Source organism: Rhizopus delemar, genomic scaffold (assembly GCF_000149305.1).
Source record: "Rhizopus delemar RA 99-880 supercont3.2 genomic scaffold, whole genome shotgun sequence".
Lineage (NCBI taxonomy): Eukaryota > Fungi > Mucoromycota > Mucoromycetes > Mucorales > Rhizopodaceae > Rhizopus > Rhizopus delemar.
Window position 1 is genome coordinate 682,619 of NW_027137828.1, and position 24,284 is coordinate 706,902.

Genomic DNA, 24,284 nt, shown 5'->3' on the forward strand with positions numbered 1-24,284 from the left:
CTTTTAAATCATGACTTTTTGTACATTAGAAAGGAAAATGAAGAAACAAAGAGAATGTGTGTATATGTGTATGTGTGTGTGTAGGTTACGCTTTAGTATGTAATCAATTGTATATTCTTACTGCAATGAGTATGAAATACGATTAGAAATATAGTAAAGGGACATGCTTATGTGATGAATAAATACATTCTCTTTGTTTTTAAGCTCTTCATAAGCAAAACTTAAAAATATTTCAAGCGAGTATACAGCAATCATGCTTTGTTTACTGTATTGAAGGAAACATGTGGTTTCACGCGATAATAATGATAGCTTTTCTCTTATCAATCACAAAAAGTACACAATCTGAGGATACTCTTAACTTGTATACATGTTTTATCTGCTTTACCAATTTTCATTTCATAAAAACGCATTTTAGTGTGGCATAAAATTTTAGATGTGATTTGTATTGAAACTCCCTTTTCTCTTATGTTTCCCTCGGTCATTGACAATTTGACTCAAATTGTGGGTTCAACACCCATGATTAAACTGACTCCTCAAAACAAAGGTTTTATGAACAGCAATAGAAATAATAGTAATATACTAATGTTTTTTTACAGTCAACATTTTAGCTAAATTAGAACTTAGTAATCCGACTGGAAGTGTAAAGGACAGACTTGCAAAATATCTTCTTGAAGGTAAAAGAAAAAAAAGCACATGTAAAAAGAGAGAAAGTACTCAATCCAAAGAAGAACATGAGAAAAAGTCAACTTTTGAACAAGAAAAGAAACGTACACTGATCATACCTACCAGCGGAAACTTGGGTATTTCACTTGCCTCTTTGGCAGCCAAACGCAATTATCGCATCATTGCCATCTTACCCGAACGTACCTCCAGCGACCGTATCGCGTTATTAAAGTCCTTGGGAGTCGAGATCTTGCGTACACCAAACGAAGTGCTTCCAGAGGCAGCTGAAAGTGCTTATTCTGTCGCTGCTAGGTTAGCTGAGCAGTTGCCTGATGCACTTGTGTTGGATGAATCCAAGTTGCGTGATATGACACCCCATCATCAATTAGCAGAAGAGATACTTCAGCAAACAAAGATGCTGATTGACTTTCTTTTTGTGGGAGTTGAATCAGGATCTATGTTGACAGGTGTTGCAAGATATTTAAAGGAAAAGATACCTAATTTGAAAGTGATTGGTGTTGAGCCTGTTGAATCTGTTTTTAGTGGCCAACAAGGGACAGCTGTTAATTTATTTGTAGGAAGAAGATATCTTTATATAGTTGTATTCATATGATCTTTTTTATAGGACTGGAAAATTGAAGATTTAGGAAACAACTTTATTCCAAACAGTCTAGACAAGTCTATTGTGGATGAATGGATTAAAGTATCTGATAAAGAAGCATTCTCTGCTGCCCGTCGTATGATTCGTGATGAAGGCATCCTTTGTGGTCCTTCATCAGGTGCAGTCATCACTGCAGCTGCTCGTCATGCTCAAACAGTCATCTCAGAACACAGCTCACATACTTTTACCTCAGTCGTCATCTTGAACGACAGCGCCAAAAACTACACCTCGACCTTATTGTCTGATGATTGGTTATTTGAGAATGATTTGGCAGATGATCTGATGGCAACTGAGCTAGAATATCTCTCACAAAGCAGATACAGAGCTGCTAGTGTAGAGGATCTTCAGCTGCCTGCTGCGGTCACAATTGCACCCACAAGTACCGTTGGATATGCAATTGATTTGATGCTTGAAAGAGAGTATTCTCAGTTACCTGTCATCAAACCTGACAATCGAAAACTGGTCGGTTATGTTTCCTTGAGTGCGCTACAAGACCGCTTGAATAATAATTCGATCAATCTCAATAGTACTGTGGATTCCTGTATGTCTTCTTTCAAAAAGGAAAGCACTAGAAAGTATCAAGTCATTACTCCTGATACAAGCTTAGCGGATCTCGGTAATGTTTTTTTTTTTTTAAAATGTTATATCAAACCAGTCTATATTCACTCTCTTTTATAGCTAAATTCTTTGAAAAGAATTCATTTGCAGTGATCACGGACTCGAATAGAAAATGGTGTCTTGGTGTTGCTACAAAGTATGATTTGATTAGTTTTTTGCATAGAAGACAATTCTTGTAATAAACAAGTCTTTATTGATTTTGCTTTTGATGTTCAAGTGTTGTCAGATGTGTTTCCATACTTGTCAATATATTATCCCAAGCAATGAATATTTCAGATACTGTATTTACCTACTCATTATATGAATGATAAGCTATATAATTTCGCTGTTGTACTTACTGTCTTGTTATATCTTTCCATTAAATCAGATATCTCCTTTGTTAATTGATTCAATTGTTTAGTTTGATTCACATGTATTACATCCATACTTGATAATTGTGGCTTTAATTTATCAACCACTAATAATGTGTAAGTGAATGATGATAGTAGCAAATCATTCTTACCTTCAAGTTCAGTTCCACTTACGACGTGTTCAAGTGATTTGACCTGCTTCACCTCTTGCGCAAACTTTTTCAAGTCATCTTGTGCAGCTAATAGCAATTCTATTTTGACATCAGTCGATAATAGCTCTCTTTCTAGGGAATAAGTTGAAGTATTTGGGTTAAGTAATTTTGAGTGGGTATCATCTAACTAACGATGAGTTTTTAGTTGCGTTTTGCAAGTGTATACATTACATTTTTCAATAAAGTATTTAATGGATTTGTTATTTTGATAAATGGAACTGAGTTCTTTTCTTAAAAGCTCCATCCTTTTTATAATGACCTCATTGGTGCTCTTATTTTGTTGTTGTTGTTGTCCATAAAGAATATATTCTAAATGTCTTAACCTTGCTTCAAACCCGTGTTCATCCATGATTATGAAAGAGAAAGAAAAGGCCAATCAAAATCCTTTAGAATGAAAGCTGCTGAGTTGTAATATTTCCTCCTTAGAAAGGATTTACTTGTTCACTGAGAACTCTCTTGACTTTCAGTGTGTGCATGCATACGAGTTTAAAGGCTCTCAACATTAGTATAGATTCTTGAAGACACAGATTATACTTCTTTATAAATCAAATATTAACTTAAAGAATTAAGTCTAGTATGTTGGTCTCGGAATGAATAGTATTTAGTCCCTTTCTTGTTATCGTTCGTTATCATTCATATTGCGTTTAATAAATAAATAAATAAATAAAAAAAGCACATAAATACATAGAAGAATAGCACTCATTTTTACGTTCTTTTGAGATATAAAAATATAGCTTCAGGGGAGTGGACAGTATATAAATAAAATCTCTCTACTGTGATTATCACTTGAAAAAAGAGGAGGTGGAGAGCATTTGATGTCACTCTACTGCAAAACAAATAGAACATTTACTGATTACCAAAAATAGCAAATATTCTTTAGGTCACACACATCTACACAAATATTTTTTATTTGCTTATATTCAGCTTATCTTTTTTTTTTCTTCTCTCTTTTTTTCTTTTTTATATTTCTATTTTAATGACAAAATATCAATCCATTGTGGATACAAGTGATAGAGATTCATCTATTTCATCCTATCGTGCTATTTCTGAATTTGGAAGTGCTTTAGATGATCAAAGACCTTTATTAACGAATGATACGGAAGACTTGTCTATTTGTCACACTGTTTATGCTTATGAAGATGAACCAAGTGCAACAATTGCAAGTTGTTCTATTAATTTAGCCAACACAATCTTGGGTACTGGTATGCTGGCCATGGTAAATGATATTTTATAAACTGTGCAATTAAAAGAGTACTGATATAAAATAGCCTTCTGCGTTAGCATCAGTAGGTTTAATACCTGGCATTATTTTAATTTTATACGCTGGATGCACATCAGGTCTTGGACTTTATTTTCTTTCACAATGTGCAGATAAAGTTGGAAACAGACAGGCATCTTTTACTTCATTATCTAAACTGACTTGGCCTAAATTGGGTATATTTTTTGATTTAGCGATTGCCATTAAGTGCTTTGGTGTTGCTATTAGTTATTTAATTATCATTGGAGACCTTATGCCACAAGTAGGTTATATAAACACATAGCATATTGATATTGATAGATAAACAGGTCATTCTTTCTTTCTTTCATGGATCTGAACATAATGAATTATTAATGGACCGTCGAGTGTGGATTACATTATTCATGATAACTGCAGTTGGGCCACTGAGTTATTTAAGAAGATTGGATTCATTAAAATATACAAGTCTTATTGCCTTATTTGCCGTAGGTTATCTTGTAGCTATTGTTGTTTATCATTTCCTATCGCCCAATTTCCCACCACCACCACCTGAATCCATTGAATATTTCAGTTTTAGTTCAAAAATATTTAGTCAGTTGCCAGTTTTTATCTTTGCTTTTACTTGTCACCAAAATGTAAGCCTTATAAACAAAAAAAAAAAAAAAAATAGAAGACAGGACATTAACGACGCAGTTAGATCTTTTCGGTTTATAATGAGTTAAAAGATAACAGCGAGAGATCAGTGATTAGGGTCATTTTGAACTCTATTGGATCAGCTGCTTTTATTTATGAGCTAGTGGCTGTCCTTGGTTACTTGTCTTTTGGTAAAAATGTAAAAGGAAATATTATTCTTGAATGTAAGTGTGTACAGTTGTATCGCTCTGCCCATTACTGATCAACATAACAGACCCTCAAAGCTACTTTGTTGCTTTTGGTCGATTAGCTATCGTCATTCTTGTCATCTTTAGCTACCCACTTCAAGCACACCCTTGCAGAGCCTCTTTAGAAAAAACACTGGCTCATCACACCAGCCATAAACGATCTCACTTTATCTTGACTACCGCAATCCTCGTGCTTAGTTTCCTTGTAGCTATCTCTATCTCACAATTAGATATTGTCTTGTCCTTTGTTGGCTCTACTGGATCAACCTCTATCTCTTTTATTTTGCCTGGTCTGTTTTATTTCAAGATATTCCGAGATGATGCTTGGTACCATTGGAAGCGACTTGTTTCTTTATTTTTGATTATTTATGGTCTATTGGTCATGACGATCTGTTTAACATTTAATATCAAGCGTCTTTTGTAGTCCTATAGAATAATAAACTTTCCTTTACATTTATTAGCTGATCACTTATCATAAAAGGGTCACAGTCAGTATGTACGGTTTTTATTTTTTTATGATTATTATTATAAACAAGTGATAAAAAGAAGATGGGGAATATGTAAAACATCAATAAAAATTTAAGACTGTATAAAAACACGATGAAGTTTTTCAAATTCAATTGCACTCTTTAAATGAACACAGTGCCTGGAAGCAGTGTTTGTTGTATCTTGGAGAATGGGTATCTTGACAAGTCCAAGCATTTGTGTTGATTCAGAAGGCTCCTAAAGACGTTCCACATCAGCAAATAAAATCTCAAATGTGAAGCTTATTTACCTTCTTTTGTGTGAACTGGAGTTGGCTCTTTATTTGGTCTCTCAACTGCTCGCTACGTTGTTTGAGTGTGTATAATACAGACTGCTGCGTTTGGTATTGATAATCAGGAAGTTTTTTTCCACTTTGTGAATTGTTCTTATAATCTGAAAGTTGAATAACCCTTGGGGACGCACCTGCCGAACGTAAATCTTTCACTAATACTCTTGTTTCTCGAGCAATCGATTTCAAGCGATCATCCACAGTAAACTCCTTGGTTGGTTCTACCAAGTCTAAACGAAGCGAACGTATAAAATCCAGCTTTTTTAATTCAGTATTCTCTGCTCTCAAGTATCGAATCGAATTCTTCAAAGCTTCCATCTGTCCCGACATTTCATAATAATTGCCTGCCATCTCTTGCATTGTCGTTGTATCCTCATGCTCTGTCAAGTCAAAAGTGGCTGCCTTGCGTATCAAAGACTGTCGCTTCTCCTCTCGTCGATTGGCTTCCTTTTTCAATTGATTGATCTCTGCCTCGAGTGCATCGTTTTCATTTTGCAAGCTCTCCATGGTCTCTGCGTACAGTTGCTCTTGATTCACTGATTTTTCTAAATCTTCTTCCAGGCGTTTAACATGTTCAATTTCTTTTTTGGCAACTTCCATTCTTTTTTCAAGTAAATTGATTTTTACATCTGCTTCCTGAAGAGATTGATCCTATACACGTACACTGGTATTAGTCTGTGTAGATTGTACGCTCATTTTTTTCTCTGTACCTTTAATTTAATGTCTTTAATCAATTTTATAATCTCTTCGTTATGTTGCTGTAATTTATGTTCAAGCTCGTGATTCACAACTACTTCTGCTTTAATATCTGAAGCACGTTGAATCCAGGGCGCAACCTTGGTTGTAACTACATAAAAAATGTTAGAATGAAACTACATGTAGGCAGCTTGGTTTACTTTTGTCCAATTTATCATCATATTCTACTTGTGAATGAGTTGTCTCGAGCTCATTCGTTAATGTCTTGAGTGTTCGAAGAGAGCTCTCCCACATGGAGCTTTCTGCCATTTCAAATATTTCATCACCTTTCTCGCGAAGTAATTTTTTTATAAAAGATAGCTCAAGTGGTTCATGACTTCCTCTTTTGGCATCTACATAACTAACTAGTTCCTTGTATACCTATTCTAATCGCTTTAAAAACCTTTTGTTTGTCCGCAGGTATATATTACTTACATCGAAACAAAATCTGCATAATTTCTTGCTAATAGAATAGAGCATCTTGAAACGATTTAAATAGTCTGCTTTTAATGTCATTGCCTCTTCAAATTTGTCTTCTAACTGACGCATCAATTTTCTATTTGTATAAAATGATGAGCAACTCGACCGTATTATTATTATACTACTTACTTTGCTATGATTTTACTGTTCTTTGCTTGTGTAATCAATCGTCCAAGTGGCTCCATATAATCTTGTTCCATCTGTCCTACACCTTCATCAATGACTAAGCCATCCTTCTTTACCGAGTTATCCAACAGCTGTCTAGCAAATGTAAAGATAACAATCATTCTATCTGCATTCAGATCCAATGCTTTAGTTAAACCAAAAAATTGATCTGCATTGCTCTTTTCTTGCTGTTCACTCAAATTAGCTTCTACCAAGTGCTCTACTTGAGAGATAATTCTTTGAAGCTCGGTTAAGCAGTAAGCTTCATTCATTTGATCTGTTCTAAATAATTCAACAATGCCATTCATCTTTCTCTCGACGCCAATCAAGTCAAGGTAGACTTTGCCCATTTCCGCAAATGTATTTGGCTCACAGTTTTTAACGTATGTTTGGAATCGTGCGGATAAGGAACTTAACCATCCAGCTCTTTGTTTAATCTATACAAATATCAGTCATTCAGTAAAATCCCAGTTTTCCTTTTTGTTACCTCACAAATAATAATCAAGTTTTCTGTAACACTATCCATGATCTTTTCGCTAACAGGATAATTTTGATCCAGATGCTTAATGATCAAATCAGACTTGAATTCAAGTCTCTTGAACAAAAGCAAGCAAGAAATTGGATCGTTCTCTGTCTTGAAGAAGGGTTCGGGCAAATAAGGCTGAATCATGTTCAATCGATCATTAGCCTGTGACGCTTCCAATTTACGCAGCTCAATATCAATTGATTTAGCTTGAGCCTTCATCACCGTCGTCTGCAATTGAAGATTAAGCGACATCATGGCCTGAGATTGACTACTGAGCGTCATTTTTTCAGTCTGATCGTCTTTTTCTTTTCGTTTCAATTCTTTCAGATCGTTTTGCAAGTGACTCACAAGCTGTCTAAATTGTTCTATCGTAGTCTCATAATCTGCTATGGTCTCTTCGTTGGCTCTCAATCGCTCTACCTGCTCTCTCAGCAGCATATCTCTGTGATCAATTTCGGCTTGCAATTGTCGCTCTGTCTCGACATGGTTCTCTTCTAATTCATCCGCAAGCTCCTTGAGTGCTTCAAGATCGTCTACTGTTGCCTTTAATTCTTCCATTTTTTCTGTCAGGTTCAAGTTTTTCTCAGTCAATTGTTCTACCAAATCCTCTGTTCCCACAGCGTCATCTAGCTGCATCTTTAAATCTTCAACCAATATTTCAGCAGTCATCAGTTGTTCCTTCACCTTTTCATATTGGTCTACAACATGATATATATATTAAACTTCTTTACTTATATAGTGAAGAGAGACCTACATCGAAGTTCTTCCAATTCATAGTTTTCTTGCTCAAGCGTTTTGATTCTCAAGTTCAATTCTGCTTCGTTTTCAGTAGTTACATCGCGTAATCTATTTTTAAATATTACTATATACATACAACAAAATGACTTTACTTGTAGTCACTACCTAACTAAAGCTTCTTTCAATCTTTCATTATGTCTTTCCAATTGAACCACTTCCAAAGGAATTCTTTCGTTGTCTTCTTGATCTCTTTGAGCAGGTAGTTTATTGAGTATATCAGCTTCCTGCTTTAGTATATCCAAATCAATACTAATCTCCTCAATCTTATCCTTCAAAATCTCCGTCTCTTGCTGTAAACTATCGGCTCTTTCTTCAGCCACTTCTTTATCCAAAGTCAGCATCTCCATCGATTCAAGCAAATCATTGTATTTGGATTCATATGTTTCCTTTTCACTGCTAACTTGCTTTAATTCTCTTCTTGCCTCACGCACGTCCTTTTGAAGCTCTGAAATTTTATCTTGCAACTTGTTACGAAGCGTCAAGAACTGTTCGGCTTCTTCTTTAATCTTTTCATGTTCTCGAAATCTTTCTCGGTCTTCATTGCGCTTGATTTCTAAAATCTTGAGTTTGAATCGAAGTTCTTCATAATCTTTTAGTGGTACAGTCTGATATAAGAAATGGTTTAGATATTGGAATCAAATATTATTCTTTCTTACCTGTTCTGATTTACTGATAGGCTTAGTAGAGGCGAGCGATCCATAAACAGGCTGAGGTCCGCTTTCTTCTACTTTGACTTGCTCAATTTCTTCTTCCAATAGCTCATCTTCACTCAACTGCTCTTCATTTTTATCCTCTTCTGATAGCGATTCATCTTCAACAAGCTGTGGTTCCTCTTCCTCATTTTCTTCGTCGGATTCAATAGATTGCTCTTCTTCATCAGACTGTTCTTCATCGTCTTTTTCAATAGATATAGGGCTTGCTATCGTAGTAGCATTTGTCATGGTATTATCACTATACATTGTATCGAAATCACTTTTCATTGTCATCGTTATCGTCCTCATCCTCAGGTGTAGAGGGAGCAGTGATAGGTCCTTTTATAATGGCTATAGGTCTTCTTAAGGTGCTCTGACTGGTTCTGATCGTACTCTGGCTTGTCCTTATCGTACTCGGACTGGTCCTGATCGTGCTTTTGGTTAATGTGGGTGTCACTGTCTTTCTGAGAGACGGTGAAGAAGAATCCCTTTTGCTGACAATCGATTTTCTCCTTTCGGGCACCACTGATTTTCGCTGCTCGATGATCGATTTCGGCCGATGCTGTGGTTGAGGAATTATGGGTGGTTCAACAATTGATTTTCGTCGCTCTACAATTGACTTTCTTCTTTCTGGTACGGCTGATTTTCGTTGGGGTACCATTGATTTTTTTCGTGGACTCGTTTTTGTTGACTATAGAAATAGATAAATACACAAGAAGAATACAAACTGTATATTTACTTCAATGATTTTCACGTTAGCGGGCCTCGTAAAGACACCATGGTTTGTTTTACATTCAAAGTATCTTTTTCCTTGAACTACACCACTATTTTTGCCTTCTGGTTCATCCAGTTCGACACCTACCCATTTCCCGGTTTGAAAACTTGTTGTGCCAATATATTTAATTGTGCCAGCAAGTTCATTATTGACCAAGACTCGAGAGTTAAGTGTAAGTTCTTCTTTATTATTAAGTGATTGTCGTTTAATACTTGACATAGTATATTAGTTGAAAGAGAGGGGGTATAATCTATATTAAAAAAAAAAAAAAAAGAAAGAAAAAAAAAATTCACCTGTGCTTAATTACGCGGAGGTTGATTTATGGATTTGATGAAAATTCAGGTCCACGGGATCATCCCATTTGAGTTGGGGATGCATTTATGTTTATCACAAATATATATAAAAAAAGAAAAGAGCAAGTAAAAAGGTTCATTTTTTTTTCATTTAATTAAAGACGGTCGGTATTACATAATGCACAAAAAGAAAGTTCCTGAAGTGAATTAGTAAGGAACACTACTGGCAGTCTAGATCGATTATTCTTGTGATTTGAAGTAAACGCAAGCCTGTCCAATAGAAAACAACGACTGTCGAAAATGGTAATTTAGATTGCTTATAGGAATGTGGCTGTAATATACGTTGGCTGTTCTGTTTGTTTTATGTTTACTACAAAAGGTGGTGAATGTACATCTGTTGACGCCAAAAAAATTGTACAAAAAGAGGAGGGCGTCACTGGTTCATCTGCAGCTGTAAAGAGCTATGATGATGAAAGACGTCATGTGAGGAAAACATTTAGTAAGGAACATTATACGCTTTATGATCTTGATCACAACGGATCAAAAAGGCAAACATATGGAGAGTAAAACTAAAGAATAATAAACATCACCCGTATGCTGTCTATTTGGATTAACAGAATGCACTGCTACAGATATCACCACAATTTAGTTGGATACATTAAGGCTAACGTCAAACACGATTGGACAGATACGCGCAAATCTTCAAGAAAAATTTTATTGAAGGCGCAAAAAAAAAAAAAAAAAAAAAAAAAAAAAAGGTCCTCTGCTCACATTCAATGCATTTCACTTTTCTTTTTTTGTTCTTGCTTAAATGAAGTTGATTGCATTTACTAATAAAGCAAATAAAGGTAATTATAATATTAGGAAATATAACTTTTATATTTATAACATAAATTAGACGTGGATAATTTAGTGGAACTTCATTTACCTTGTCCAAGATCAAGTAAAGAAAAAAAAAAAAGATTTGAAATTATCTTTACAAACAAATATAGATGATTCTATTTTATATTAGGTAGAATTGCAATTTATTTTCACAATCACTTGAATCAACTATTCGAAATACAAAAAGTAACTGGACCTGGAAGAAAGAGCGCGTGGCTCATTGATAACACTATCTACAAAGGTACAAAAGAAAGGACAAGAGTGAGGATGATAATTGAATATTATTAGATGGAGCGGTTCGATTTATATCACCCATGGACCCATTGTTTATGTGTTTACCTATATTTGAAAAAGCAGCAGAAGATAATCGATTCCGTGCATTGGATGATATATTTACTAGAGAACACGTTACTATTGAAGGAGATAGCAGTGAAATGGATATACACAGATTGACAAATATTATACAAAAAGATCAATTAGCACATATTTGTGATATAAAAGATGTTGGAATAGAAGTTTATAGATTAAATAATGAACTAGTACTCAATTGGCTCGAAAAGAAAGTAAATCGACTATTAGTCAATACCAGTTTTATAAAAATGTTTGAAGAGACAGGATTGGATAAAGAACATTTAAAATTAGAAGCAGTTTATTCAATTGCAAACTATTTAACAAGAGAATGGTTTATGAAATTGCTAAATAGACTAGGGTAAAAGCAGTACTATTTTTTATTCTTATTCTATTTACTTATATACCAAATATAGTTTAGAAGAGCTAAAAGAAGAAATTGGCTTAACAGAATACGCTACAGATACATCACCAGCTTCATATTTTAAACGAACAAATTATGATGAAAGAATGATGGATAGAGACACTCCTGCAAAGAAAAAAGCACCTGCAGTTCCAAGAAGTTTGGCTAAAGTAAATACTAAAGGAATGAAGGCTCTCACAAGCTTTTTTACAAAAAAATAAAAACTTTTTTATTTTTTTATTTTATTTTTGCGTTGTTTCAGTTTATAATACGCCACAGTCTTCGATTACAACCTTGGCTTTGACTGCACCACTAGCAGAACCAAGAGATTCAATCTTACTTACGAGCTCCATACTTGAAGAAAGTTAGGCACGCGCGTCTCGAATTATTCTCTTTCACTTACTTTTTAGTAACTTTGCCAAAGACAACATGTGCACCATCCAACCAAGAACAAGGGACAGTTGTAATAAAAAATTGAGAGCCATTCGTGTTGGGGCCAGCATTAGCCATGGATAATAATCCAGGTTCACTGTGCTTCAATTTGAAATTTTCATCAGCAAATTTTTCACCTAATAAGAAACCGTTTAGAACTAACGTTTTATGTACGCGTATATATGCATAGATTTGTTTACCGTAGATAGACTTTCCACCAGTACCATCACCGCGAGTAAAGTCACCTCCTTGAAGCATAAATTGTGGAATAACACGGTGGAATTTACTGCCTTTGTATCCAAATCCTTGTTCACCTGTACAGAGAGCACGGAAATTTTTAGCAGTTTTGGGTACAACGTCTTCGAATAATTGAAATTCAATACGCTAATATGATTATTAATATCGCTTTCTGGTAGACATCTTTTTATTTCTTACACCAGCAGGTTTACCGTCAATGCTAATATCGAAATAAACCTAAACCAAAGTAATATTTATTTATTTTCCTTCTTTTTTGCATGTGTGTATATTTACGCTCATTGTTATTTTTTTTTTTTTAGGTAAAAGAAAAAAGAACGCAAGACTGTTAAAGGGGTTTTTATCAATGCATCTTACGATACACGTCATATTTTGCATAAACTCGAAACATGCGCAGTTTAAACGAGCTTTTTCCCATGAAACTTAATTTTTTTTTTTTTGTATGAGGTCCCATGAAGTTTAAATAAGGGATTCGTTATTCCAACCCCCTAAAATTACGATCTGGACTACATACTTTTTTGTAAAGGATTTTATTCGGATGCCGCATTTTTTTAGCTGGTCATCATAAGAAACATTTTTTAATAACAGGGCTTAAACCCACGAATAAACAAACAGAAAATGACCATGGAGTTTTTTGAACTTGTGCTGCCAGGCGTAAGACTAATGCAGCAGAAAGAAATTGACTACTTCTTTAGGGGACTTTGCCCCTGGACTACCTTCATACTACACTCTTTCCGGGAAGTAAATTCGCATAATGGCGAGAGCAAAATTGCAGGTTTCTTGAAAAATCAATTCGCCTTTTGGTGAGAGCAAAATGCGTGTTGTTCGAAATACAAATTCGCCATGGCTGACAAATCAGATGTCCCCGTTGCCAAGAATATTTTTAGCGCATGAAGTCTTGGAATCTTTGGATATATAAGAGCATACCAAATGCTCGTGTTCATTTTGCTTCTTTTTCACAATTACACCAGAAATCATAAATAATGAACATTCATTTCTTATTTGAAAACGGGAAAGGGTCTGTTGTCGACGAATATGGCCGACCTAAACCAATGGATTATATTGTTAATGATGAACAATCTCGCCTTGAAACATTGAGCTCTCATACACAATATTTAGCACAATTGCCTCTGGAGAGCGAGAGTGAAGTAGAGGTAATGCAGATGGAAAAGGAGGCAAAGGTTAGTAATGACGTCGTTATGAGAGAAACATCAATGAAGTGAAATTATACACGCTATTCTGACCAGGACAAAGTGAGGTTTTTCAAGCTGATCTTTGAGAAATGTTTGAGTGCAGCAGCAGCTGCTGCGAAACAGCTTGGGACTCACGTTCGTACAGCACAAAAATGGGCTGCACAATACGAGAGGGATCCTGATTGTATCTTTGAAAAGCGGAGAAAGACTGGTCGTCCGCGTATTCTCAAAAGGAACACAAGAATGTTATTTTCGAATGCATTGATGAAAATCCTTCAGTCGTCCTCGACAAAGTAATGAAGAAGTTAAACAAATATTCACAGAGTTAAAAGTATTCAAAACTACTTTGTTTGATTTTGTAAAACAACATTGCAATTTATTTCTCAAAAAAGCTCGTCTTCAGCCCATAGACCGGAATGGCGAAGAAAAGATTCAAGGGCGCTTGGATTAGGTTCGTAAGTGAGAAAGAACAGACATGGATTTTACGAGAAACTGTGTCTTTCCTGACGAATCTGCTTTCCATATTAATTTGAAACGTAGTGTGGCATGGTCAAAGAAAGACACACCGGCCGTGGTCACAGTTCCCAAAACACGTGCAACAACCATTCTGGGCGCGATTTCTGCTGAAGGCCTAATCAAATGCAGCCTTAGACTTCCTCAGTCTCCAGCTAATAAAAAGAGAAAACGGGGAGATGGTGTTGAGCATATGAGCAAAGGAATGGTTACCGGACATTATGCCGGCTTTCTGAAGGCCACAATGGATGAAATGGATCAGTATCCACACATGAAAGATCATTACCTCGTGATAGATAACGCTCCTATCCATACATCAGAGTACATAGCCAAATACGTAGAATCTCGCGGTTACCGCTGCGCTTATCTGCCTTCTTATTCCCCTGAAATCAATCCAATCGAGCAATTTTGGTCAGTGGTCAAAAGTAAAGTGAAACGCAACAGGTTTCTAGAGAAGGAAACTTTAATGACTTGGATCAGTGAAGCTTCTCATATCTTGAGGCTAAGCGGCTTTAAAGGAATTGTTAGACATTCTCACAAATGTTTGGACAAGTGTCGTAATTACCAACCGCTCTGAAGGCGGAAAATCATTGAAATTAAAAAAAAAAAAAGGCGTTGCAACATTCGCCAGCCATTTTGGCGGTGAGCGTTGCAAAGAAAAAAAAAATCAACCGAATTCTACTTTTGGCTTTTCTTTTTTATTGGTTTCAACTCAACGGTCATTGTACAGTATTTGTAAACGTTGAAGTACATCTTTCTTAATCATTTGATTGGCTAATGAAACTGCTGTGCTGGCTTCAATTGCAATTGTTGAAAAATTGACTTTTGTTGCAACAGTTACTGGAGACAAAGCCTGACTTTCTTTTAAAGTATATTTCAGTTCGTCAACAAACTTTTTCAAAGTTGACCATGATTGTGGTGTCATCATGTCAGATCCCTTTGTGTCGCTAAGCGCATTAAACGATTCAATGGTAGATTCAAGGCTGGCAGGAATTCCTTTGAGGAATGAGAGTCCCAAGGCTTGTAAAAATCGAGATGATAGCTTTCCCACTGAATTAGCCGAAGAACCGTATCCTTAATTGTGAGGCAAGTCACAAACAGTGAAAACAGAACATGGCATCAAGAGATCAGAATCAAATTCTACATGGGAGGCTCTTGTCATGGCGAAAGTTGATGGATGATTGAATCCTGAAATCAGTTGACGCATTGATGTGACTGATTGGGCTGGCGAATAGGACATTGTCTCGTGTTTCATCATTGCACTAAACTTCTCCATGCGGCTTTGGTAGAACAGGATGCGAGCAGAATTGGGGTGAATGCTATGAACAGAGTATGACGATGTGGGGCCATTATCAACAGCCGAGGATGAGTCACTCTGCAATCGACAAGACAGAGTTATCAAAACATTCATGTGCTTGCTGACAATCTTGAGTTTATTTTTCATTGCTTTGCCATCAGATTCTTCAAAAATACCAATCGATAAAGATCCATAAACACAGATTGATGGTGATGCTAGTGTCTTGAAGTTCGTCTCCCGTGAATATCTGTAGCCTTGCCACGATAATAAGCTTCCACTGTAATTGAAAATACCATTTCTTTGTCGATGATGATAGCATCTATACAGTAGTCGCTCTATTTAAGGGTGTCTGATTTAAGGGTACTTTCTATTTATGGGTGACTTTTTACTGATGTACAGACATAAAGCACGGTCGTACTGCTAGGCTCGGAAGTATGCCTTAAAGTTGTCACTAATTCCTGTGTATACAAAATATGAATGAGAAAACTGTAAAATAAAAAGACAGCTTATATAGCATTTTATCAACAAATAATAGGCTACCTACATCAAGAGCTTGTGACTTGCTAGCCGTGTTTGCTAGGAGAAATAACAATTTGATATTGTTGAGCGGAATTCTTCTTTTATGAACGGACGCATTATCCAAAAGAAGAGCAATTTTTCGATTCTGTCTTCCAAAGACAACATTTAACTTTTTCACGTATGTTGTCATCCAAGCATTAGTAGAATAATGGTGTTCAATTTCATGTTTTTTTTTTTTTTTTTTTTTTTTTTTTTTTTTTTTTCCAATTGCAGTCATGGATAACAAATTAGCTCTTGCTTTAAAACATTTGGGGCTCTTGTCTTGTGCGATAACAATTGGTTGCCCTTTGTAAGTCCCACCCAAGTTATAGAGCAATCCAACTGTCAGACGAGTTTTACTTTTTTTTAGGCCATCAAGCGACTCGGAGGAACATATGATTCATGATATCTACAGGATCATATGGCCCAAGAAGTTCTATCTTCCTCAACTCATTCTAAATGTTTTCAGAAGTCAAGTTGAGTATAGCGTGTTGTTGTTAGACTTTTGCCATTTTTGACAACATTAATATTACTATATAACGTTTCAGCATTTCTGAGAATGTTTGATATAGTCTGTTGGGCAAGTGGTTGATCTAAATTGAATTTATTCATAGTCCATTCACCTAATTCTGTTTGATTAAGCTGGCCAATAGCATTTTGATCCAAAAGCTCAATTTTTTGAGAAAGAAAAGCATACACGTTTATTATTAGGCATTTTTTTATAAATAGAATCTAAACAAAGAAAATAAATTTTGTTATGTCATATTTATCATTTTGAGTTTACGACTCGTATATTAACCTTCCAGCAATTTTGATCAAGTCTTAAGCAAGTTTTGATTTGTTAATTTCCTTACACAATTACCAAATCTATACCAACCGACAGTGGCCTATGTGGAAACATGTTGTACAAACATGTCTATAATGTAGCTACAATACATATTAAGTGATTTCAATTTTTTAACAGCTACGAAATTCGATTTAAGGATATGTTCTATTTAAGGGTAGATATTCCAAAATTTTTGGCTACCCTTAAATAGAGCGACTACTGTATTCCTTTCATTTTCCTTATGCTCTCCCGTTTAAAGAATGGTTAAAATTGCGTAGCACTGTATCTTTGTGGCTGCAGGGTCATGACGTATAAATATGCAACCTTTGTTTTGTTTGTATTATCATGGAAAAATGGGCGTATTTGCGTTGACTTTAAGCCTAGCTGGAGCGTCATCTCTGGTTTTGGCTGACAATATCTTTCTATAGGTCAAACGTCATCCAGGTTGGCACTGGACCACCTAGAGCAACTACATCCTATTGTCGTTGTATATTATTTCTGTACTAAAGGTGTATAAAGCTCTTGATCAGTTTATGTGTATTTATTCATAAATACGACTACTAACATTTCTTTCCCTTAAAATAACTTACTTTCTTTTCAAATCTGAATTTTTTAATGGCAAAGAGATCTGTTACTTTCTCGATTTCATAGAAACTAATACTGTCGGCGTGCAAACGTTAAAAGTTCACCCAATGGAAAAATCAACTGCATTGAAAGAGCGAGTGTAAGTATGGTGGTTTCTAATAAACGGTTCATCGCTCATACTTTATTTTATTTAGCCTGCGTCTGTTGCATCTATTTGCCGCTTTGAAATGAATTTGGCTGCTCTACTACAGCTGCAATGTGAGCTGTACAAGGTAGAATATGACCATTCAGCAGCAGTAGGGATTAACGGACGAGAAACGACATCTCCTGGACACCGGTCTCCCGCGCCTGGCGCCCGCAATCTTTTCCCACACCTTTGAAAGAAATTAAAAACGAGCATGGTACTTCCCATCCTAGCAAGGTAATTCTACCCTGTCACAAATACACAAATAATAAAAAAAGGATAGATTTTTAATATGTCTTCTTCATGGTGCGAATGGGACAGCTGGCAATGTTTATTTTTTCTCCCTCTAAGTCTCAAAGTTGGCGCTGACAATACGTTTACATTGAACAGTAAAAAAAAAAAAAAGCGTTCATGGTCACTGATGAAAACCTCAGTTAACCCACTCAATATTCACAGTGTTGCTCATGTTCAAAAAAAAAAAAAAAAAAGTACTTATCGTTTCGTAATTACCAAATAAATACTTGGTGTTTAATTTTTATACCAATGATGTGATGCTGTCTACAATAGCTTAATCTTTCAAGACTATATTGTCCTCATCAACAATCTAATCCGTAGATGTAGGCTGCCTATAGTAGTAACTTTGATTTTTTTATGTTAAGTGGAACTCATCGATTTTCATCAGGAGTAACCAGTCAAAAAGAGAAAAAAAAGCCTTCTGATGGAAGACAACGGCTCTCAAAAATCGAATGAAAGAACAATAGGCTATGATCTCTCCGAATCCTCACCTTATGCTCAAAAGCATAGAAGGAGCGAGACCATGAAGATGGAAGTGATTCATAAAATAAAGCCCAATTAAAAAGCATATACAAATCTTTTCAAAGAATTATCTTTTCAGACTTATCTGGAAATGCTGCATTAGACATGCAACCAACTGGATTTGGAGTTGTCTAGACCGTCAGAGCGTATTATTTCGACATGAAAACAGGTATCCATTTGATTCTTTAGGTAGACATAAACACGTTGTATATGAAAGATGAGGATGTATATTTGAGAATAGCTGTACTCAAAATAAATGATTTGCTGTCAAGTTTTTATATTTCTGATCAGAGAATGTTTTATAGTCGTTTTGTGTTATTAGATATTTTGCTATTTATTTCTAAAAGTATTCCTTAGCAGAGCGTTTTAAAGTTAAAAGTTAGACCTGCTCTATGAAACCAAAAGTTTGAAAAGAAGAAAAGCAATTGACAACTTGTATCGAATTGTAGCTCATAAAATAACAAAGGTTCAACTTAGCCATTCTTTGGCTATCTTTTGCTTGTGTTAGCTTGAGAATGGTGGGTTTGGTCCACCACTCAGAGGCAGAAGAGTACAAGTTGGTCATTATTCTGACTTGTCAGTATCATTTTTTTTTCGTTAAAAAGGCAATCTACAAAGCACATGTCCGTATTCTTGAATACCTTAATTGAAGCAAATGAAAATTAGTCTGCTAAGCACTTCAACAGAATCAAAGCACCAAAACTCTTCTTGTGACTATCTTGTTTTTGAAGAATTCAAGATTTTCAGGTATAAGCACCTCCAATGTGTTGATTACACATAATTTTACAAGATCATTTATCTTGTGCTGGTTTTTTTTATTCGAATAGTAGTCAAATGCTTTCAATTGCATTCACATTAGCAGTAAGTATGTTTCTTTAGGCTTGAATTAAGGCTTAATTTCGTGGGTTTAGCAGCATTGGCCAAGATCCCAAGATATCCATAGAAAAGGATCCAGTTAAAGACAGGGTCGCCATCTTTTATGCTAGTATGTGGAGTAAACGCTACGACATTGTCTTTATCCTAACAGTTTTAGTGAAAGAAAGAATAATTTTATTAAAGCTATATGATGTTCATGACCAATGGCATTTATGCATACATATATGAAATACAGAGAGTTTAAAAATTTAATATTTAACTTGGATTAAGTTACTTGAAGTTAAAGACGCAGCTTGATAGCAGCTTAAATAAAGTCAAGAGAATTTCTTTCAATCATAATTTAGTCATAAAATAGGATGAACTAGGCCTTTTTAAGGATTGTTTGCATTTCAAAAACAAAGAGACAGCATAGACATCAGTTTGATGGTAAAATAAAGCTTATTGGAACAAAGAGAACGGTTGATAGTTGAAACTAAAACAAGATGCTTTCCTTGCGCATTGCCTTTTTTGTAAAGTATAAAGCTTTGAAATTTTTAAAAGAATCCGAGAACGAGCCTATAAATAGATGTGATTGAACATTTATAAAGAATCATGCTTACATTTTCTTTAATTAGGAAAAGATGTTTAAAGTACATGTCTTGCGTTTTCGTACAATTTTTGTTTTGATGAATGGAACATCAGAATGCATGAATATATTTAACTATATAAATTCAGTTCAACCCAAAACGTTTTATACATATTTTTTTTTTAAAAAAAAAGGAGAAGGCAGTTCAGTGATGAATTGAGCAAGCTTATAACAGGTAGGATGGCAGCAGATGAATCATGAAATAATGTACATTTCTCACAGGTCACATCAAATGGCTTAAAGTCACGGATAAAAAAAAAAGTATAAATAAGATGCAAACTGCTCTTGTTTTTTTGTTCTTTACCAAGTCCGTCTGGTTGGACTCCTTTATGGAGTCTACGACCGTGTCACGGTCCGATTCTTTTTAGAGTCGTGTCAAGTTTTCCTGTTTCTTGCGAAAAAATCAGGTTTTTGGCGAACTCTTTCGAGTTCGTCAATGTAACTCAATAAAAATGAAAAAAAATAAGAGCAGAGTAAATGATTTTACTGCTCGTCCTCGATATTTATTGCATAAATTTAGTTTATATTAATTCTATTCTATATTATTTATTTTTACTCAAAACAAGAGAGTACTCGCTTGTTACAAGTATTTTTATACGTTGCGGAATATATGATGCCCCCATTGATAAGCAAGATGAAGATAGAACAGCTATTTCAAAATTTTTATGCTCAAAAACTACAGTAAATGATATTAATGTATCCAAACAAAGAATGCTCTTGGCGTATGTGTGCTTGAAAAGATGCAGATCTATGAGAATGCAGTGCTTTTGGAGCTAGATTGTTCGAAATCTTTAGAAAATCTGAAAGGATATTGATTTTAGTATAAAGCGTTGCTATTGTTTCCTTCCAAGACAATTATATAGAAACATATTTAGAATAATGTTTGCACATTGCAGCAGTATTTCTTGTAAAGGATTCAAACATGATTAGAAGTGGATTATTTGAAAAAGAGGTGATAATCTAGAGATGGAATTGAAACAGGACATGCTTATTCTCCTGCTTTGCTTATATACATTATTTATCCAACACGGCATGTTTCCCCAATAAAATTGTACTTTTCTTTTCCTTTGTCGTCAACCGCAGGACGAATTACCCCAGTAAAAAATACAAGAGATTTACAGGAAAGGAAAGGTTAATAAGAATAGCCCTTCTGTATCTGAAGAAATGATGTACCTGATTGAAGGGGGTTCTGTCTAAAGAAAAAAAGGTCTTTAACTGTGATTTAAAGTAAAAAGAGGAAATAATCAAAGGTCTCTGTGATATAGAGAATGAAGATTCGACAATCTGTTGTGAAAAACATCAGTCAACATGGTGTACGTGACGGAGCTTTCGTTAGAGACACTTGCGGTCTATACGTTTACTTTTAATGTAAATGCTGCGTCTGCTACTTCCTGAATACACAACATCGGTAGCTTTACGTGATCGACGCTTTGATTTATTCGTTGTTGAAGTTAGAAATACAAGAAAAATTCACAGCGATCTCGAAATATTGGAAAGGGAGATGAAGCTTACGATGGATGCTTTCAAGAAATCAAGTGATAGTCTGGTCTTAAAGCGCTGCAGTGAACAGTAAAAGCTACTGTTTATACCAGTACTAGTCAAGATAACCCATGTTTTTGGATACGATTTAGAGACGTAATTACTCCATTAATTCACAGACGAAGGCATCATCTTCTGTGAGTGCCCTGATTTGAATGATTCAAATAGAAGGTAGGTAATAATCATTTTCATAAACCATTTATTGTTAATTTGAATGCTCACTTCTCTTGTAGAGTTTGGTCAATAATTCTTTAATACCAAGAACAGTTTAGACATCTGGTGAATAAAATTAATGCTTCTTTCCTGAATGTCCTTTAAAGTAATACTAACGTCATTTGATGGTTTTGACGCATTGAATGGTTTCTTCAACAGTGTTTACGATGCCTTTGTTACTCTAAGCACATGTTATTCTTGATCGTTTTCTTCCTTCTTTATCCTAAAAGTCATACAGACCTGAATGATCTTGTTCTCTTCATAGCATAAGAATAAATATTGTTTGATACAATGTCCATTGAATAAATAATTGAACTTGAGCTGTTTTGTTTCCAGAACTGGGTAAATATTTACTTTTATCTATTAGTTTACTATTTTTTGCATCAAGTATGACAGAAATACTTTGGGTCTTGTGATGATTCACAAAGTCTAACATTATGTTGTTTTCATTAAATTGAAGCTAGATTTTTTTCTTTAATCGACTGTATCCTTTTATCTCAAAAATAGGAGAAGGGAATGAAACTGGATGATAAGAAGCAACGGCGCTCTTTGTGAAAGCCAAGATTTGATGGCGATTGTGATTATGGCCAGTAGATAAGTAAGAGGTGATTTCGTATGGTTTTATATCAAAAAAATGAATTGTCCAATGGATACGTTTATTTTGGTTGGCTAATATGATACATATATCATTTTATAATAAGCTAAGCTTGAGTATAAACGCGATTAAAACTAATGTTTTTATTCAAAAGTCTAAAGAAGCTGTAGGTGCTTGATACCACTAATTTCAGTTGTACGACTACAAAATGCACCAACTATTTCGTGCCTTGTCACAAATCAACAAAGAAGCAGGGAACGAAACACAAGTGCAAAAGTAACATAGCTTAAGAAATGACCATTAAAAAGAGAGTAATTTAATATTATTACATATACAAAAAGATGATATTAAAAAGGGGAGAAAGAAAGATTAGATGGTATGTTTTTTAAAATTAATCTTTTGTTGTTGTATAAAGAAAGGTAAAGAGGGTATGTGGTTGATGTATGTATAGATATCTTCTACTCTACTTCTGAATCAGAATCACCGTCATGATATAAAGTAACTAGTATAAAATAAGTATAAAATTACAATTAAAGAAAGTGAAAACTTACGAGAATCAAATTTCTCAAAAGGGTTCGTTTTTTCCACTGGACTGACCATCTTTAATCCATCTGCTTCTAAATCTAAACTAATACTTTCTTGCATCTTTCTAAAATTAATGGCATCTATTCCATTTGGTTTATGAATAGCAGGCTTAATAGGTGGTGTCATGTTTCTTAATAGCGCAAAGTTTATGTTTTTAAAGAATGGGTGCTGTTTAACATCGACCGCGCCTGCGCGGGATCCAAGTCGTTGTTCATCATTTTTACACAACAGTTTACGAATCAAACTTTTCGCGTTACTTGATATATTCCCACCATAAGGTGCGGGTTGATGAGAGAAATGAACATCCATGTGCAATACCCTTGAAAAGGTATCATTACGACCAGATCCTTTGAAAGGTGTCGTACCATACTAACAAGCTCTGTTTAGCCAATGTATTTTTTTTTTTCTTTTACTTACCAGCATCTCATAGATCAGGATACCTAATGTCCACCAATCAACAGCACTCGTATGACCACATCCTTTAATCACTTCAGGGGCAATGTATTCTTCTGTGCCAACAAAACTGTTTGTACGAAGGCCTAGTACGCAGTTCTTGGTATTGATTGAAGGAGGCTAAAGAAAGTATGAATATTTTGAATTGCCTCAGAAATAAAAACACACCTGATTACGTGATTTGGATAATACAACACCAGGTCTGCCAGGTGGGGTAGACCCTTTACTTAAATCAAAATCTGACAACATGATATGTCCGCTTTGATGTAATAAGATGTCTAAGAAGAATAAGTTTATGAGCTAAACAGTAGATGACTTACTTTCAGGTTTTAAATCTCTATAAATATGACCTTGAAGATGAAGATATTCAAGAGCTGCAGTAACTTCTGCCGCATAAAACTTGGCACCTTCTTCGCTTAAGCATTTGCCTGGTCTTAATTGTAATGCTTTATAAAGTATAAGATCACCATATCATGTTTCCTACTTGTCTATTTACCTCTAAAGAATTCACCACCTAAACAATATTCCATTACAAAATAAAGATAATCTTGACTTTGAAAGCAGTGGTACAATGTAACAATAAAAGGATGGTTTGAGGTCATCAATATCTCTTGCTCTGCCAAAGCACGTTTAATCTTGTTTCTTTTAATCATCTCTTTCTTTGATAAAACTAAAATCAAATTAGTACAAGTTTTTCTTTATTGTCCCTTGTTACCTTTCATCGCAAATAGCTTATCAGTTCTCTTTTGTCTCACCATATAAACTTTTCCAACGTCACCTTTTCCCAGCATCCTAACTTTCACAAAACTAGCTGGTCCAACTTCAAGTTGCCTTATTTTTATACTAGCCGTGGAATAAGTTCTTCTACAAAGTTTGACTGGTTCACTATTTGGTTTAGTGTGTTGCATTTTATAAATATCTTCTTTGGCGTTTGGTGCTGAAGCTACTCTACGTACTGTCTTTTTTTCATTTGTATAAAAACTCGCTGTGCTAAACCAAGAGTTTGACTTGGGTGTCTTTTCGGGCTTAGTAGAAGCAAGTTGAAAATTATCGGGAACAGTGAAGGCAGTTGAAGTTTCACTTAATATACTACTATTACTCTGTCCACTCATTTTATAGTGAGTTGGTGGTGGAGGAGAAATACAGGTGTCTGTGTCAGATGAGTAAACAATAGACATTTTTTTTTTTAAAAAAAAGTGAAAAAAG

General features: G+C 35.0%; 10 protein-coding genes across 10 annotated transcripts; 4 read left to right on the plus strand and 6 right to left on the minus strand.

The window, feature by feature from the left end:
• Nucleotides 1-516: 516 nt before the first annotated feature.
• Nucleotides 517-2,121, plus strand: RO3G_02477 (uncharacterized protein; the record flags this gene model as incomplete). The annotated part of the gene is made up of 4 exons (XM_067657068.1): nt 517-544; nt 597-1,237; nt 1,289-1,940; nt 2,003-2,121. The coding sequence occupies 4 exons, from the start codon at nt 517-519 to the stop codon at nt 2,119-2,121; spliced, it is 1,440 nt and encodes a 479-aa protein (XP_067513169.1).
• Nucleotides 2,122-2,132: 11 nt separating this feature from the next.
• On the minus strand, nt 2,133-2,853 carry RO3G_02478 (uncharacterized protein; the record flags this gene model as incomplete). Its single annotated transcript, XM_067657069.1, has 4 exons — nt 2,133-2,231; nt 2,281-2,399; nt 2,445-2,631; nt 2,671-2,853. The coding sequence occupies 4 exons, from the start codon at nt 2,851-2,853 to the stop codon at nt 2,133-2,135; spliced, it is 588 nt and encodes a 195-aa protein (XP_067513170.1).
• A 627-nt stretch (nt 2,854-3,480) lies between these two features.
• On the plus strand, nt 3,481-5,046 carry RO3G_02479 (uncharacterized protein; the record flags this gene model as incomplete). Its single annotated transcript, XM_067657070.1, has 5 exons — nt 3,481-3,720; nt 3,773-3,938; nt 4,063-4,376; nt 4,439-4,598; nt 4,649-5,046. The coding sequence occupies 5 exons, from the start codon at nt 3,481-3,483 to the stop codon at nt 5,044-5,046; spliced, it is 1,278 nt and encodes a 425-aa protein (XP_067513171.1).
• A 330-nt stretch (nt 5,047-5,376) lies between these two features.
• On the minus strand, nt 5,377-9,081 carry RO3G_02480 (uncharacterized protein; the record flags this gene model as incomplete). The annotated part of the gene is made up of 9 exons (XM_067657071.1): nt 5,377-6,087; nt 6,147-6,283; nt 6,333-6,552; nt 6,607-6,727; nt 6,781-7,253; nt 7,304-8,040; nt 8,097-8,188; nt 8,246-8,745; nt 8,797-9,081. The coding sequence occupies 9 exons, from the start codon at nt 9,079-9,081 to the stop codon at nt 5,377-5,379; spliced, it is 3,276 nt and encodes a 1,091-aa protein (XP_067513172.1).
• A 360-nt stretch (nt 9,082-9,441) lies between these two features.
• RO3G_02481 (uncharacterized protein) lies at nt 9,442-9,753 on the minus strand (the record flags this gene model as incomplete). Its single annotated transcript, XM_067657072.1, has 2 exons — nt 9,442-9,523; nt 9,695-9,753. The coding sequence occupies 2 exons, from the start codon at nt 9,751-9,753 to the stop codon at nt 9,442-9,444; spliced, it is 141 nt and encodes a 46-aa protein (XP_067513173.1).
• A 510-nt stretch (nt 9,754-10,263) lies between these two features.
• On the plus strand, nt 10,264-11,618 carry RO3G_02482 (uncharacterized protein; the record flags this gene model as incomplete). Its single annotated transcript, XM_067657073.1, has 6 exons — nt 10,264-10,399; nt 10,799-10,843; nt 10,913-11,023; nt 11,071-11,345; nt 11,486-11,491; nt 11,547-11,618. 6 exons carry the CDS (start codon nt 10,264-10,266, stop codon nt 11,616-11,618), a joined length of 645 nt encoding a protein of 214 aa, XP_067513174.1.
• Nucleotides 11,619-11,796: 178 nt separating this feature from the next.
• Nucleotides 11,797-12,223, minus strand: RO3G_02483 (peptidyl-prolyl cis-trans isomerase A2; the record flags this gene model as incomplete). Its single annotated transcript, XM_067657074.1, has 3 exons — nt 11,797-11,887; nt 11,937-12,102; nt 12,166-12,223. The coding sequence occupies 3 exons, from the start codon at nt 12,221-12,223 to the stop codon at nt 11,797-11,799; spliced, it is 315 nt and encodes a 104-aa protein (XP_067513175.1).
• Nucleotides 12,224-13,272: 1,049 nt separating this feature from the next.
• Nucleotides 13,273-14,503, plus strand: RO3G_02484 (uncharacterized protein; the record flags this gene model as incomplete). The annotated part of the gene is made up of 4 exons (XM_067657075.1): nt 13,273-13,401; nt 13,468-13,706; nt 13,806-13,868; nt 13,954-14,503. 4 exons carry the CDS (start codon nt 13,273-13,275, stop codon nt 14,501-14,503), a joined length of 981 nt encoding a protein of 326 aa, XP_067513176.1.
• A 135-nt stretch (nt 14,504-14,638) lies between these two features.
• On the minus strand, nt 14,639-15,626 carry RO3G_02485 (uncharacterized protein; the record flags this gene model as incomplete). The annotated part of the gene is made up of 3 exons (XM_067657076.1): nt 14,639-14,946; nt 15,022-15,521; nt 15,613-15,626. The coding sequence occupies 3 exons, from the start codon at nt 15,624-15,626 to the stop codon at nt 14,639-14,641; spliced, it is 822 nt and encodes a 273-aa protein (XP_067513177.1).
• A 6,872-nt stretch (nt 15,627-22,498) lies between these two features.
• On the minus strand, nt 22,499-24,256 carry RO3G_02486 (uncharacterized protein; the record flags this gene model as incomplete). The annotated part of the gene is made up of 7 exons (XM_067657077.1): nt 22,499-22,542; nt 22,592-22,994; nt 23,043-23,198; nt 23,247-23,356; nt 23,399-23,524; nt 23,575-23,748; nt 23,794-24,256. The coding sequence occupies 7 exons, from the start codon at nt 24,254-24,256 to the stop codon at nt 22,499-22,501; spliced, it is 1,476 nt and encodes a 491-aa protein (XP_067513178.1).
• Nucleotides 24,257-24,284: the final 28 nt, after the last annotated feature.